General features: G+C 38.3%; 1 protein-coding gene across 7 annotated transcripts; it reads left to right on the top strand.

The window, feature by feature from the left end:
* The first annotated feature begins 6,326 nt into the window (after positions 1-6,326).
* On the top strand, positions 6,327-15,385 carry khk (ketohexokinase). 7 transcript variants are annotated; one of them, XM_072381330.1, is made up of 9 exons: positions 6,327-6,570; positions 8,285-8,401; positions 9,234-9,368; positions 9,553-9,687; positions 13,418-13,490; positions 14,009-14,155; positions 14,436-14,524; positions 14,656-14,858; positions 15,153-15,385. In XM_072381330.1, exons 1-9 carry the CDS (start codon positions 6,476-6,478, stop codon positions 15,248-15,250), a joined length of 1,092 nt encoding a protein of 363 aa, XP_072237431.1. In that variant the 5' UTR covers positions 6,327-6,475; the 3' UTR covers positions 15,251-15,385. The 7 variants fall into 7 exon arrangements, with proteins under 7 accessions (XP_072237431.1, XP_072237434.1, XP_072237437.1 ...); XM_072381331.1 differs by having other exon boundaries at positions 6,329-6,570; positions 14,656-14,813; XM_072381333.1 differs by lacking the exon at positions 9,553-9,687.
* The last annotated feature ends 851 nt before the right edge of the window (positions 15,386-16,236 follow it).

Below are 16,236 nucleotides of genomic sequence, written 5' to 3' on the forward strand. Positions count from 1 at the left end.
TCAAACACACAATCACAGACAACAGCATTGATTTTTTGGACACCACAATATACAAAAGCAGTAACTTCATTCATACAAACAAATTGGACATCAAAGTTTTCTTCAAACCAACGGATACACATGCACTACTTCACAAAACCAGCTTTCATCTCAAACATACATATGCAGGAGTAATTAAGTCCCAATTGATCCAATTCCAAAGAATCTGTACAAAGGAAGATGACCCTAACCCTGCACCCCCTTGCTTTATACACCAAACTCCATGGTAACCAGCTGGTTGCGTAGGAGGGAGACCACTGAGTAAAAACTCTCAAGCCTACCCTATCCTAACCATGTATTATCCCTAAACTTACCTTCTGCCATAACCCTAATAGTGTGTAACCCTAACACTTACCTCCTTCCTAATCCTTATTTTTTTAATAGATTTCATTATCAGAAAATAAACAAACCCTATTCCCAGGTTAAAAAATTAAAACAAAAACACATTTTATACTTACCTTCCCTAAAAACAATTTCACTAATATCAAATTGTATTATTATCTTATTTCAAATTTGTTTAAAACAATTTTTTATGATTTTGGTTGATGGGACATTTTCAAACATTTCTTTAGAACCTGTAAATAATTTTGTTTAATACAATGTTAAAAATAATTGAAATGGTACTCACGTATTCCTTCGTGGATGTTGGGATGTCCTGTTAAAGAGAAAGAAAAAGGAAAATTAAAAGTTTGTATTATGTACTGTATTCAAAAACAAGTTTGTGTTTTATGTTTCATGTTCTATGTAAAAAATTCATTGTTTGAGCTTAAACTCACTGTTTTTCATACGACCGTAAAATTACGGAGCCCAGAGCTGAGTCAAAGGGGGCGGAGTGTGGGCTAGTATATAAGGGAGAGAAGAGCTCATTTCTCTCTTGAAACCATAAAGCAAGGACCTTGTATATATGAGAGAGATTACCTGACGAAGACAAAATAATACAGTCGAAACGTCGCATATTTTGTATATTGTATATTTTGTTAATAAAAATATATCTCTACAGTATAGAGACTCTCATTTTTGATCATAATTTTTTTACAACATTTTTAAAAAAAAAGACTATATATAGACCTACCTTTTTTGGACGGAGGTCCTTGGATCAAAAGGTTTTTTTAAAAACCAATATGGACGGCTGGAGGGACGTCAGTTTTGGTGGGGCTGGATGGAGTGTGCTTTGACCCCGCCTCCGTCATGGATGGCAGGGTCCAAACATTTTAATGTTCTAACAATTGTTTTTATTTTAATCTGGCCTAACCCTAAAAGGAAAAATTAAAAAATGGTGTATTTAAAAAGAAATTAAAAAATGGGTTATTAATGTGTATTAAAAATTAATAAATGGGTGTATCTCTTTTGGGATGGGGGGAATTAAGATGGTTTATTGGTTTTTACAAAGGAGTGGAAACAATTTTAAGATATAAAGTTTAATTTGTTAAGATTTAATTAGGAATTAATAAAAGAATAAAAGAGAAGAACATTTACAGGAAGGAAGGGAATATTTATAATTTTTTTGAAAGACCAGATTTAATAAGTAATATTGAAATATTCCCTTTAAACATTATAGAGAGAGAGAGAAAAGAAAGGCGAAAAGAAGGGTTTCGAAGAAAAACAGGGAGGGGAGGGGCTGGTATAAAGGGATTGGAAGGAGGGAGAGCTCATTATGCTTCGAACTTTCAGAGTGAACATCTCTGTCTTTGTATTGCCAGCCAGCTGATAGTAGTTTTTTGTGCTCTAGTGGCCTGAAGTAGACCTTTTAAGGTCGAAACGTTGCCAGAGCACATTATTTATTTTTGTTTGATTAAAAAAAATTAAAACAAAATATAAAAAAATTAGTCTTTTCTTTTTGTGAAAAAAACAATATTTAATTTGGATATTTGTCTATTTAGTTCATAACATAACGTTTAAAAAGCACTTATTAATATATAACAAAGGCGACACCAGTTTATTAATTAAATAACAAAGGCTACATTAACAGAAACTTGGGATTAAAAGCAACACCCAGTATGGGTGACCAGTGGGTCATGGGGCGTTATGGGAGGAGGCGTCAGCGCACCCCCCAATGCAACCGTAATTGGGATGGTGGCTTCCACTGGGGGATGGCCCGTGCCCCGCCTGACCTCTATGGAGGAAGGGCCCAAACCTTTCATCCTAACCCTAACCCTTACAGTTCATCTAACAATCGTTGGAAGGGCAAAAAACCCAGCAAAATCCTCGAGCGGGAGGTTCAGGAACATCCCAGTCAATGCCAAAGTCCTCAAAACAAGGAAAGAAGAGTGAAGCGTTAAAGCAGCCTCCTGTCTCTGCCAGGAAGAGAAGGTTCAGACCAGGAACCAAGGCTTTAATGGAGATCCGCAACTACCAGAACAGCACAAAGCTTCTGATCAGCAGCGCATCCTTTGTTCGATTGGTTCGTGAGATTTGCCAGAAGTTTTGCAGAGGAACTGTCTGGTGGCAAGTCATTGCTCTTATGGCCATTCAGGAGGCTGCAGAGGCATTTGTCATCCTGCTCTTCTCAGACGCGAACCTGTGTGCCATCCATGCCAAGAGGGTCACTGTGTTACCACGTGACATTCAGCTGGCCAGGGATATCCGGGGAAGGGAATAAGATAACCAAAGAACAGACAAAGGCTGAAATTAAATTAGCTGAACCAGTTCCCCAGCCATCACTGGCACGGACCTTTTGAGGTGGCCTCCACCTGGGCCAGCAAAAACCTGGGCCGCAGACTGAGGCCTGAGACCCTCCAGGGCGCGGAGGCTTTCCTCACAGCCAACCTCGGCGAACAGCAGCAGCAGCCCTCACAGCCCAGAGTCGCAGCAGGAGCACAAAACAGCCCTCTTCCTACTGAGGCCCGCCCCTCTGCCACCATCCAAGCACAGGTCCACACAGCCCCACCCATTCAGGCTGTGCCCGCACCACCTGAAACCAACGCCATGTAGGTCGACACCATGACTGAGCAGAGAGGAGGGGACATACATATGCACCTCATTATAATTATACATTATGAAGCTATTTTTATAATAAGTTGTTATGCATTATATGTTCCGTCTATCATAATGCCCATATGGATACAAATAGGGATTATATTATTAATGATTGGGGTTATATTGGTTGGTGTGCGATTATCAATGGGGGGGTCACTGACATTAGAACATAAAAGAGTTTGGACCCTGACATCCAATATGGAGGCGTCAGGAAGAGCCTGTCAGGAAGGGGAAGGGCACTGTCCATCCTCCCAAGGGACCGCGGTCGCCACCCCCTAGAAAAATTACGGGAGGGGCTCCTCCCGTAACGGACTGTGGACCAGCCAGATCCACTCATGTCATCCGATTGTGTATATATTTTTTAATGTGTGTTATTTAATTAGTTGATTGTGATTTATTTATTAATAAAATCCTGGTAGGCTTTGTATCATAAGGAGTAAAAATGAAAAAGAAAACCAGTAATTGAAACTATAAAAATAAATTTTTTTTTTTTTTTAAAAACTGTAAATATGAAAGTAATAAAATATTCATGTGCCAGCCGCAACGTTTCGGTCCGAATAGGACCTTCCTCAGGCGGAGGGTTAGGGTGTGGGATAAGAGCTTGTCTCCGGCCGGAGGCAGGAAAGGCACCGTCCATCCTCCCATAGGACTGCGGCCTACCATCCCCTAAATGAAGTGCGGGAGGAGCCCCTCCCGTAGCGGACTGTGGTCCAGCCGGAGCCTCTCATATTCTGCAGCAAACAAATGTATATGTGTAAATAGTTGTGTAAATATTGTGTTATAATAAGATATTAATGTGAAATATGTTTATATATTTTTATTTTAAATTTCAAATTTTGAAAGGCCAAATTATAAACAAAAATAGTGTTCCCAGCCGTGACGTTTCGGCCTGATTCAGGCCTTCTTCAGGCGGAAGCACACTGAGGTATTGGATGGCTCTGGAGCTCTTTATGTGTAGGTGTGCTCTCTTTGACGCTCTGAGAGAGAATGAAGCACAACCGAAACTTATCGAGCTTTTATACCCCGCCCCCTGTTTTTTTGTGTTTAATAAATTGAGCCCTGTATTTGCCCATTGTTTTTTTTTAAAGGAATACATCTTATAAATACCATTTCTGGATTTTGAACAATTTCAATATTCTTTTAAAAAAATTGTTTTAAACAAAATTAATACCATTCTATTCTAATCTATTATAATCCATAGTTGGATTTTAAATTAAATTGGATTTTTAAATTAAATTTAGATTTTAAATAAAATACCAACTTTTAAACGAAATGGTTTCTTATTTCTAATTGTTCAATTTTAAATAAAATTAGGACTTTAAATAAAATTCAAATTTTTAAGTAAATTGTTTTAATGTAAATTACCCCCCCCCCCCCCCACACACACACATATAAAAAGATATCTAAATAATAAATGTATTATAACATAACAAGAATAATATGTATATATTTTTTTATTTATAATGATAAGATATATTGTGTTAGGGTTATTTATTTAGGGTTTTGGAGTTTTAGGATTAGGGCCGGGACTTTACAGAGGTTAGGGTTAGATAAGAGATATGGGAAGGGTTATGAAAGAGGATTTGGTGTTTTAGGATTAGGGCCAGGTTTCCATTGAGGTTAGGGTTAGGGAAGGACTATGGGAAAGTTATTAAATAGAAATTGTTATAATTAGGATTAGGTATATGAATAATAATGACACTTAGGTTTAGGCATATGAATATTAATAACTCTTAGGGTTAGGTATGTGAATAATAATTGTAATTAGGTTCAGATATTAACTCATTGAAATTATAGGAAAGAGAGTGGAAGGACTGGATCATGGGCGGAAGAACATCCTCTCATTGAGGCCCTGTGGGTAAGTTGTACCTAGTTTGTTGATCCAGTCCCTCTCAGCTCTCCTCCTTTGGGTCTCAGTCCAGTGCGGGTTGCACTCAAGGGTTAGGGTTAGGGTTTCCAAATTTTACTCAAAAATCCAAATTTTACTTTAAAATTCAAAATTTATTTAAAAACCCAAATTTTATTTAAACATCTTAAATTTTAATTAAAAAATCCAAATTTTACTTAAAAATCTAAAATTTTATTTAAAAATCTACAATTTTACTTCAAGATTTTTAGACACACAGCAGCTTTTACTCATTTCTGCTTTGGTCAGTATAGAGACAGCCAACCACTGCAGAACATCTTTTTTCGTGTGCCAGCCTGAGGAAGACCTCTAACAGGTCAAAACGTTTTTTGTTTTGGCACACCTTCTTTTGTTTTCTAATATTAATATTTTTTACAAAAGCTGTAAAAAATTGAAAAAAATTACAATAAAAGTTAAAAATTGAAAAACCATCAAAAATAGTTAATTATATATATATAGCCATATTGTAACAGAAACATTTTTTTCTTTTTTTTTTCTTTTTATTAATAGATAACAAAGGCGAAATTAATTAAATCAAATATGATGATTTGATTACCCTTATGTTTAAGAATATAGCCCCTTGTAGCATATTTTATAAATATTTATACTTCTATTGATATGGGCATACTATAAAGGTTGTGATAGAGTGATATTCATTGTATTATAAGAATAATTCCATTGTATGATAATAAAAATAAGGTACACTGAAGTACACGTATGTGGTTGTGTGTGGAGGGATTCTGAGGTTGCTTTCGCACATGCCGGTTCTGGGGGAGGGGGGGTGTGGGGACGTGGGTGGGGGGGTGGGGCGGGCCTGTTTTGGTGGGGCTGGATGGAGTGTGCTTTGACCCCTAACCCATCATGGATGGTGGGGTCCAAACATTTTTGATATTCTAACCTAAAAAAATGTGGAACGTGAAAAAACATGATTGAAAATAACTTTAGCAGTTTAACCCTAAAAAAAAAGATTTAATAATAAAGTCTTTGCAAATACAAAAAAATTACAACTAAAATGGTACTACTATTAATAATTCCATCCTAAAATAAGTGTAGAAAAAACATCTTTCAAGGAAACAATAATGAATCAGCAACACTATCCATTCACTCTGTTAAAATCTATTTCTATAAAAACCTCCTTCCTGCATAAACATATTAATTCATAAACTGAGATCAAACTTCAAATCTGACAAAGTTGTTTAGGTTGATGAAAACTTGTTTTGCTCGGTTTTTTCCTTTGGGTTGGAAAACCTTTTAATCCTCACTGTATGTTCCAAAGTACAGCCCTAAACATGGTATTAAAAAAGGAGCTCAATGTTTACATCTGACCTAAGAACGTGACTCATGACAGGAAGTGGATGTTTTATACACTGAGCTCAATAAGCGTCAGTTCTACCAGTGAGGCTCTTCTTTTGGAGCTTGTCCTGACAGGAAGTGCTGTCTCATTGTTGTACCTTGATGTGAGAGAAACGTGGGCTGTGTGCAACAACGTACAGACTGCTGCTGAGTGTGTGTGAACATGGCAGAATAACACAAAGTCAGAGTGTTCGGACCATCATGGATGAACAGAAAAAGGTTCTGTGTGTGGGGCTGGTGTGTCTTGACATCATCAACGTGGTTGACAAATATCCTGAGGAAGACAGTGACAGCAGGTTAGCACACAAACTAATGCTAATACTTACAGCTGCTCAACACGGACACAGAGAACTGAGGATTAGCTGTTTGGTTTTCTCTATTTGTTCTGCTATTCTGGGAGCAGCGCCACATTAATCATGAATGGATAATAATAATTACACTCAATATCACCTGATATGGGAAAATTCACAATATAGTGAAAAACTACTAAATAAGCTGAGGCTGCAGAATTCCTGTAGACTGTGGCGCAACCTCATTTAATGTTCAGCTATTAATTACCAAACGATAGTATTCTATCGTCTAATCCTATTAAGGATATACACAGTCACTTTATTTCAGACTGAGGGCAAGGTACACTGCAAACTGATAACTGCCCATAAACATGGTGTTCCAAACAGAGACCATTGATCTCTGATGTTAATCATCTATCACATGATTGGGCAAATGTATTCAAGCTGCTATAGAATGCAGGAAGAGACAAACCTCTGTCAAAATAATTTATTTGTACATTTTATATACATTTTCTATCCTATTCAGGCTCATGGTGGGTGGAGCTTATCCCAGATGCTGTCAGATGAGACACAGGGTACACCTGGACAGTTCACCACTCTATTATAGCAAGGGATGGGAATTGTGAAGAATTTAGCAATTCCAATTCCATTATCGATTCTTTATCGGTTAGGGTAGCGATTCTTATCCAGTTGTATATAGTGCAAATGGTTTTGGTTGCAGTGATACTTTAATTTCAAGTATGCACCAACATTTTTCCTATTTTGGCCTCTGTCATTTTACTTCTCCCTGCCTCGATGAAAGAGGTAGCCACAGGTATGTGGGAGCCTGCCTCTGAGCCTGCCTGACTCTTGCAGTTCTCATCAACTAAATGTTAATATCAGATGGAAATTATTCATACAGTATGTTGCTAACATTGTTACAATCAAAAGGACCAGGAGGTTTTACGTTACAGGGCTCTCAAGTTTTGAATGCAGGCAAGAGTGACATATCCACCATACCCCCAGCCCTGGCCGTTGGGCGGGTCGGTTGGACAGGTTGCAGGAATGGGTGTCTTTCATTAACAATATTATTATTACTGTTATTAATAACTGCTTTGTTCAGACTAACTGGAGACATGCTTATTTCCTGCTGTTTCCATAGCGATAGCGGCCCGCCAGAGAAATTTATATCATAATTTTTTTTCAGCGTGAGAAATACAATGGGTGGCAAAATATCGAAAAGTGTGACTGTCACACTCAATGCGTGAGACTTGAGAGCCCTGAATGAACTGGGACTTTTGAGATGGTAGACGCTGTGCCACAGGCTCCCAGAGTTGCCACCATCGCTGAGCAGTGTGTCAAAGACTTTACATTTGTGCTAAGTAATTGCATTCTGTGTGTTTCAGCATGTTGGAGGTATTTCCTCCATTTCATGTGATCAAAGCTCTGCATGTGTTGCAACTGGCCCTAGTATTGTCCTTTTTGGTGTGTCAGTCTGACTCAGAAATTCAGTTTAGTATGTGGATTTTAGAAGTCTGATTCTAGCTTAACCAACAAAATTATTAGGGCTTATTTTTATAAAGTTAATTAGGGTTAACTTGTGTTAACATACTGACTGACTGCCCTGTATGTGTCGAATTTTGAACTGATCAAAGTTTTTACATTTCTTTATTAGATTTTGAACAATAATCATACAGATATGGAAGAATTGAGGTGTGATGTAGTCAGTCTGTGTTTACAGGTGTTTGTCTCAGCGATGGCAGCGAGGAGGAAACGCTTCAAACTCCTGCACTGTACTGTCGCTGCTCGGAGCTCCGTGCGCCTTCATGGGCTCACTGGCTACTGGTCCTATGGCTGAGTAAGTTCTCTCTAATACACTCGTCACTCATGTTTTTCAGGTCGTTTAATACACATTATCCTTATTTTAAGAATTCTTCAATTAGATGTTTTTCTAGTTTAAAACTGAATTTGAATTTAATTAATTAAAACCATGATCTTTACTCTTGATTGTTTTTAATCATTTTGATTTAATTTTCATTATTTTATTTGTTTCTCTTTATATTCGTTAATGTATTCTTAATGCTTGTTCTGCTCCCCGCTGCAATGCTTTAATTTTATGTAAAGCACTTTGAATTGTTATGTACAAGAAATGTGCTATACGAATAAATTTGACTTGACAGTAATTGTGCTGTAAAGCCTCAATAAACACCTGTAGTGCTAATTTTCCTCTTCCTCTGTTATGAAGTTTGTCGGCATGGTGGAGTCACAGGAGTGTCCTGTACATGCAGCTGGGTCAGTCCAGAGTGACAGCACTTCTGTTCACTGATTCAAAGATTCAATATCAGTGACTGCCTACATCATTCACTGAACAATGAGGAACCACAAAGGTGGAACAGCTTACCTTCACCAGGCTATGTGAAAAGGGCTTTATTCTCCATTCTCTACTTGCTTGATCACATCCTTGTCTCCTCTCTCCTCTTGTTATATCCTTGTCTCCTTTGTCCTCTCTTTATGTCCTTGTGTCCTGTGGTTATTTTCTTATTTCCTCTGAGCACCATCTTGGGTTTGCTCAGTCAAGTCTAACCCGGTCAAGCTGTGGCTCAGATGAGGACAGAGGAGATATGAACCACTTCCTCTTTGGAGATTTATTGTGAAAAACAGACTAAATGTCATTGGTTTCCTGTCTGTAGTTTTATTGTGGAGGATTTTCAGAAGTTTGGCATCGATACATCCCTGGTCTCTGAGCACGCTCAGTGCACATCTCCAGCCTCTGTGGTCATCAGCAACATCAAAACAGGAAGCCGCACTATCCTGCACATGAACAGGTGTGGACAGGTGTGACAGGTGTGTGTGTTTGTCTCACCAACTACCTCTGTTTCAGCAACACCATCATCATCATCATGAAAGATGAGCTTACGCTACCTCTGCTCTGTCCAAGAGAGCGTCGTTTTCTCTCTGAGGTCTTATTTTGGAGGGCACAGTGACATTTCCTATCTGTTTCTCTGTCAGTTTCATCATGGCTGATTTCTCAAGACGTGCAATTGATGTCACGCCGGTGGTTTGGCAGGTCAAAGGTCAAACTCCGTGTGCATGTTGTGTGGTTTGTCCATCCAGCGGATCTCGAACCGTCTTTCTCTACGATACGTAAGATGACTTCCAGAGCCTTACAGCGTTCACTAAATACCTCCCTATCAGTCGTGGTAAAGTGTTACCTGGATACTTAAGATGGATCAATACATCTGTCAACAGATGGAAACATATTACCATATATAATCTGAAAAGCTCACATTTTTCTCTTCTGGTGTATTTTACTATGAAGTTACGATCAAATGTTTGAGCTGCAGTTTTTCAGGATGTGTCAGGAGTTTGTTTTTTCCTGTGCACATACATAAACCCAATATTGATTAAGCTGAGCCTCATTAAGTCACCATGGTCACAAATATGTGTAGTGCACCATGCATTTCTTACTCTGAATCAGATAGAACTCCTGCTTATTTATTTGTGCAGGTGGATGGAACAAAGCGAAGATGTATTCAGTGAACGCTGTTTGATGTGTTAGCAGGGAGCATGAAGATCTGATCCTGAACCTGAATCAGGTTTAATGACAGATGGTCATATCCACTACTGCAGAGCGCCGCACTTAGGGAATCGGAATTAATCTACGTGTAGACAACAGCTGATCAAAAACTAAAAATTGTCCGCTTGATGAGAGAAGTACTGAAACCTGCATGACAGCTAACAAAGCTAAGTTAAGCAAATCAGTTTATTTGAATGAAGGAAAATGTTTCCAACATTTCAATTTTGCTTTTGCTCTGAGTTGCTGTTGATGTGTCAACAGCTCATTTGATCTCATTTGATCACTCAAGGGTTAAACATATTCTAACCATAAGTATTCTGTACTTCTACATGACATTTATGCCTGTGTATGGAAAAAAGAACGAAAGAAAAAAATCCCTTTATATGCAAAAGCTATGTGCCACAAAACAGTGAGACATCAGTTCCGGTGCTGTTCCACTGACAGTGATGCTCTCAGCCAGTTCTACCGGTTAACAAGTTCCCCACCACCATCCACAATAAATTCATGTAATTTACTCTTGAGTTCCTTCATTTACAAAAAAAGTTCACAATTTTCAGCAAAGTTGAAATATCAGCCGGCATGTGCTGGATTTGGGTCATGGTTAACTCGAATTAGCTTGGTATTAAAACTAGAAAGGGGAAAGAATCTGGACTTGAACATTAATTCTTCAGGTGAATATAAAGTTGTTGGTTGTACAGCTGTTAGTTTACTCCGTGAGCCTCAACACAAACATTTTGCTCTGGTTTGAGTCTTTCAGCGTCTGCAGTGGTTTGGGGTTAATTCATCACATATTTCTTTAATTTATTTGATTTGTTCATGCTCTTATGTAAACTGATGTGCTCTATTATCACATTGGGCCTCATGCAAGAACATTTTTGTACCTTTATTCTAAATTTCTCTCACTTTTTTTCACGTCAGATTCAACAAACGCTCTTAACTTCGGAAAAAGTGTGTAAATGACCTACATAAATGATGAATGTCACCCGTGCGTATTTAAAGTGCACGTGCACGAGCATAGTAAATTTGCATACCCCACGCCCTGAATAATGCAATATAAAGCTACGCTTCCTCTCTCCTCTGCCAGGAAGTGTTGAGTCATGAGAATGGCATCAAGGCGCAAAAAGAAGATCTTTACGGGCTCTGACATTGAAGTTCTGCTTTCAGAGATCCCAACTGTGGAATTGCAGGACTTGCTAAAGCAAAGAAATGGGAAGCAATTACCAGTGATGTTTATTCCATGTCAACTGTAGTTCATAATGTCATCGAAATAAAGAAGAAACGGTTTGATATGAAAATGACTTAAAAAAAAATGGGCAGGCGCTGGATAACTGCAACTAAAGTCATCCAGTCAGTTGTTGCCTCATCAGGATGGCATGTTGATGCCCCTCCATGAGGGGGGGTCTTCTGGCACCACACCTTCTGGTCTGTCTGGGCTGCTTCAGGTAGTGGGAGACCCTCGTTCATGGCAATATAGTGCAAAACGCAGCACGCCTTCTCTAGGCTATAGAGCAGGCCTATTTTGATGCTTTTTTGAAGGAGAACAGTCGATACAAAGGAAAAATAGAATCTTCAGAAGTGGTTTTTGTATGATTTTTTTTTGTGCCTCAGAAACAAAGAATGGTATGATTAGTTAACCGATACCTCTCTATTGATGTCAATGTGTGAGCTTACACCGGCTGCAGTTCTGTTGTGTCACGGCTCCGAAACAACAGGCAGCCATCCGCAACATATATGCAGAGCTTCTATTTGTCTACACAACGTGTCGGCTACTAAACCCTACTTAATTTGTCACAGCACACAGTCTCCCTGCAGTAAGTTACATACAGAAACCCGGGCTACACACCCTGTAACTTACTGTTTGTTAGGCTAACACTACACAATGTGGCGAACACCAGACTGCTAATAATACATTACATTGATAGCACCATTTCCAAGAAAACAAAGTACTCGGCCTAGTACATGTAACAGCAACACATCCTGCTCATAATGAACAGAGTCACTTACTTATCCAGCAGTATCAGGGCAACATCGGTGTCGGACCTCAGTCCAATCTCCTCCTTCAGGGCTCTCCATCGAGGAAAAGTGACGCCGATGCAAACTCTGGTTACTGTCCTCCTTTGTCACTCTCTGTCTTTGCCAACAGACCTTCTGCAAAACGGGAAGGCCTTTTCTTTTTAGCATGATCAACTTCTGAACCTCTTGGTTGCTTCTTCGGGTTCTCCGCCATGTTGCTTCTAGCAGCGCTCTCCTCCCCCCTCCCTTGTCGTTGTCAGGTAAAACCAAGTAGAATGCGTAATTTCCTGAGCGCCAGCGTGAGAATGTCGCCCCACGACACCAAATACAAAAAGAATAAATACTGAAAAATACGTCGTGGTGTTAGAGAAGCCGAACAGCTTAATCAGCATTGTATCATCTCCTCTTGTGGTGGCTTGGGTGAGACTGATATTTATACACACGTGGAAGTTAGGCACTGCAGCTTTAAATCACTCGTATGCACAACTTAAGAACAAATCTGTTCGTACTAACGGTTGTTGAATGAGGCCCATCATCTTTGATTGAAAATGAGATAATTGGATAAACATACAGTGCCACTGAAAATAAATAAAAAATGAAGGGCTATGTTCAAAGTTTTGATGGGTACTATACCTATGCATGTGTTTCAGAAATCACACACATCAGGTAACACCTCTCATTCTCACAAATAGTAAACTTTTTTGTCTCACAGTCTCCTCTAAAAAAATTAAGATTTTTTGTTTTTTTAAGGATGATTTTCATTTTTTTATTTTGTTTGCTTAATTTCCGTTGGTGGCTGTGAAACAAGCAGCTCTTCTTTACTTCTGATAAGTCTGAATGGATGACCACATACACTGGGACGATCAACAGTTAATTATTCTGAGGGATTAATTGTCCAAGTGAAATTCTCTGTAATAGACCAGTTAATCTGTTAAATTTAATTTAAAACTGGAAGAGCTTTTGATTTGTAGAGTGATCAATCAAGCTTTTGCTAAAGAAGAGACAGTTTCTGTCCTCATGAAACTCAGCGGGTCAAACAGGAAGCGCAAAAGTATTTAAAAATAAAATTAAGACGTAATTTCACTGATTTTTAAAGGGAACAGCTTACTTATCCTACAGGCCTGAAGATGTCATGGTGATTTCTTTGGCCTGAAAAAGGCTGTAAAGGAGGGGTCATGAGAATTAAATGCTTTTTTAAGATTGGAGTGGTGAAGGTGTTTCTGGATTCTCTCTGATCTTTAGTTCCAAGGAATGTAAAATCTGACCTCACTCACTATCTGTTAGGGACCTTCCTGATGTCACGGTGGAGAATTTCTCCAGAGTCAACCTCCATCAGTTCAAGTGGATACACTGGGAGGTGAGCAAAGTCCAAACAAGGAGAATATAATTTATAAACCAGTTAAATATTACCTACACAAAGACCCTTGACTGAGCCTGACCAAATTATTTAAGTTTAACCAGGCGTAAATTCTTTTTAACTAACTCTTCTACATTAAATGTGAAATAAGCATAAATTTACTAGAGTTGATTATCCCTAAACTATATTTACATTTGCAGATGTTCTCATCTATGTTCATTTTCAAGAGAGCAAACAACATTAAAGCTTTAGTGGTCTGTACATTGAGTGTTGCCTTGGTATCAGTATAAATTTATTTAAAATAGGAATAAAAGTGAAACAAGTACAGATGTGCAGGTTAGGGTGTCAGGGTATATCGGAGATGTGTTTTTTGCTGTGGAGTTAGTTAACAGACAAAGTGAAACAGACTTTCTTCATTACAGTATTCACAGGTTTGCTAATGATGCAGCAAGGCCGTGTGTAATGGAGTCGGTCATTTTATGTTTGACTCACTGTAACTGTACCTCTGAACCCCGCAGGGCCGAAATGTTGATGAGCAAGTGAAGATGATCCAACAAGTACAGATGTATAACAGCAAGTTGCCACAGCAACAGAGAATCACAGTCTCTGTAGAGATAGAGAAAACCCGACAGCCGCTGTATCAACTTTTTCCTTATGGCGACGTGGTATGACAAGTCTAGTGTGTTCTGTTTGTTAATCACGTGATCTTTTTGTTTTTTCGTGTTTTATGTCCTGTCAGGTTTTTATTTGTTCTGTTGTTTTTTCTTGGGTTTTGTTGTTTTTTTGTGTTCTCTTGGTTTTCCTGTTTGTTTTATTTTTCCGATGTTCTGTTGATTTTTCAAAAAAATTCAAATGAATAAAAGATGTGTCTAAAGCGTTGCTTTGTCAGATGTTACGGAGATATAAGCATTTGCCTTTGTTTGTCATATGTCTCGGTGTCTTCAGGTATTTGTCAGTAAAGATGTCTCTCGCTACTTTGGGTTCCAGTCAGCTGAAGAAGCTCTAAAAGGACTTTACAATCGTGTCAAAAAGGGGTAAGTGGAGTTCAAACGACAGCACTTTAAGTGCCATAATGATACATTTCTTTCTCTAAGCAGTTGTCCTCTGACCTCTTAGTTTCTTTTCTTCATCTATCTTTGACCTGTCTCTCTGACCCGTCTTTTAGGGCCATTCTGATCTGTGCCTGGGCAGAAAAAGGTGCTGATGCTTTGGGTCCTGACGGTTTGCTCATTCATTCAGATGCTTTTCCTCCTGAATCTCTGGTCGATACGCTGGGAGCCGGAGACACTTTCAACGCCAGTGTCATCTACACTCTGTCCAATGGTGACACATCTTTCCATCTGATAATGAGACATTTTGAAGTTTATGGTGAAATATTTCCTGTCCAGCACAAAGTTATTGTGGGGGTAGGGTTTAAAAGGCTGCATTACCATTGGATGCTAGTTGTTTGGATGACAATCAATGACCTTGAGTATTTGAGGAGTTATCAAGTCAAAATCTTAAGGAAAATGTTCTGCTTTCTGGATACTCCTGTTGTTTTTCACTTCCATAATTATAACATTTGTTTAACCAGAAAGATCAAACATCTCAGTGAGATCTCATCACATAATGATTCTAAGTGAAATTAATAATCAAACTCATATCTATCTTCTCTGTCTGCAGGTGGAAGTTTGCAGGATGCTCTGACCTTCGGCTGTCAGGTTGCTGGTGCAAAATGTGGTTTCCATGGTTACGATGGCATTAGCAGAGTTACAAACTAGTTTGCTTAATTTATTATGAAAAAATAGTGAAGTGATATTAACCAAAACTTTGCTAAATGAATGAAGTGTGTGATACAGTTTAAATGAAGTGACGATGAAAATCAAAAGCTGTTCAGTAAACTAAAGAGAAACATACCTTGATCAAATTCATTATTGATTTTGTAAATTATATTTTACTTATTAGTTGCATAAAAATGGGGGTCTAATGGTGAACCATTTTGATTTATGTCCATATGTGTGTAGACGTTTGTGGCCCATCGGAAACATGTTAATTCCTTTTGTGTGATCATTGACACATTTACCTTCACCAAAGTGCAGCATATTACTCACATTATCATCAGATTGTCAACAAAAAGTAGGGTGCAGTTTTTGAGTTCAAACACTGTGAATTATTGTCTGTAAACATAACTTGCAGTAAAGAGGAAGTGGCTGTAGACACTGGGTATGGAGGAGTATTAAAATGAATAAACTACGATCTCAGTTTCTTGATTTTCTTGCTTTTTTTCTTCATCTTCTTGAAGAACATCATAAGGTTAAAGAAAGACATTTGGAGAAATTTTACAGGGCTCTGAAAAAATGACCAAGCTGCAATAAGAATTTGACCACGTTGACATAGAAGTGTGATGTGTTGGTATAACTCTATATATCACTTTAAAATATATTCTAAGAAAAGTGCATTATCAAGGTTGGTAATCTAAAAAGAAAAGTGTCACTGGTTGGCTTTTACTGGAGCTTTTTTGGATAGACTGAGGTGGGTTAATCATTTCTTCTCATTTTCTGTTCTTACTTTCCTCTTTTTATCTGTCCCAAATTTATTCTGTTCTCTCTGCTCCACTTTCCTCTTTTGGCCCTCTGTCCAAATCTGTCTTTAACCTTTTTATCATCTTCCTTCCACCTCCTATCCTTTTGTCTTCTTCTGCTCTTCTGTACTTTAAGATAATAAAATAAGTCAGAGAAATATGGGAATTCTGGGTATTCTAAGTGTC

The sequence above is a fragment of the Leuresthes tenuis genome, unplaced genomic scaffold (genome assembly GCF_036924035.1).
Source record: "Leuresthes tenuis unplaced genomic scaffold, fLeuTen1.0.hap1 SCAF_3, whole genome shotgun sequence".
In the NCBI taxonomy this organism is placed as follows: Eukaryota; Metazoa; Chordata; class Actinopteri; order Atheriniformes; family Atherinopsidae; genus Leuresthes; species Leuresthes tenuis.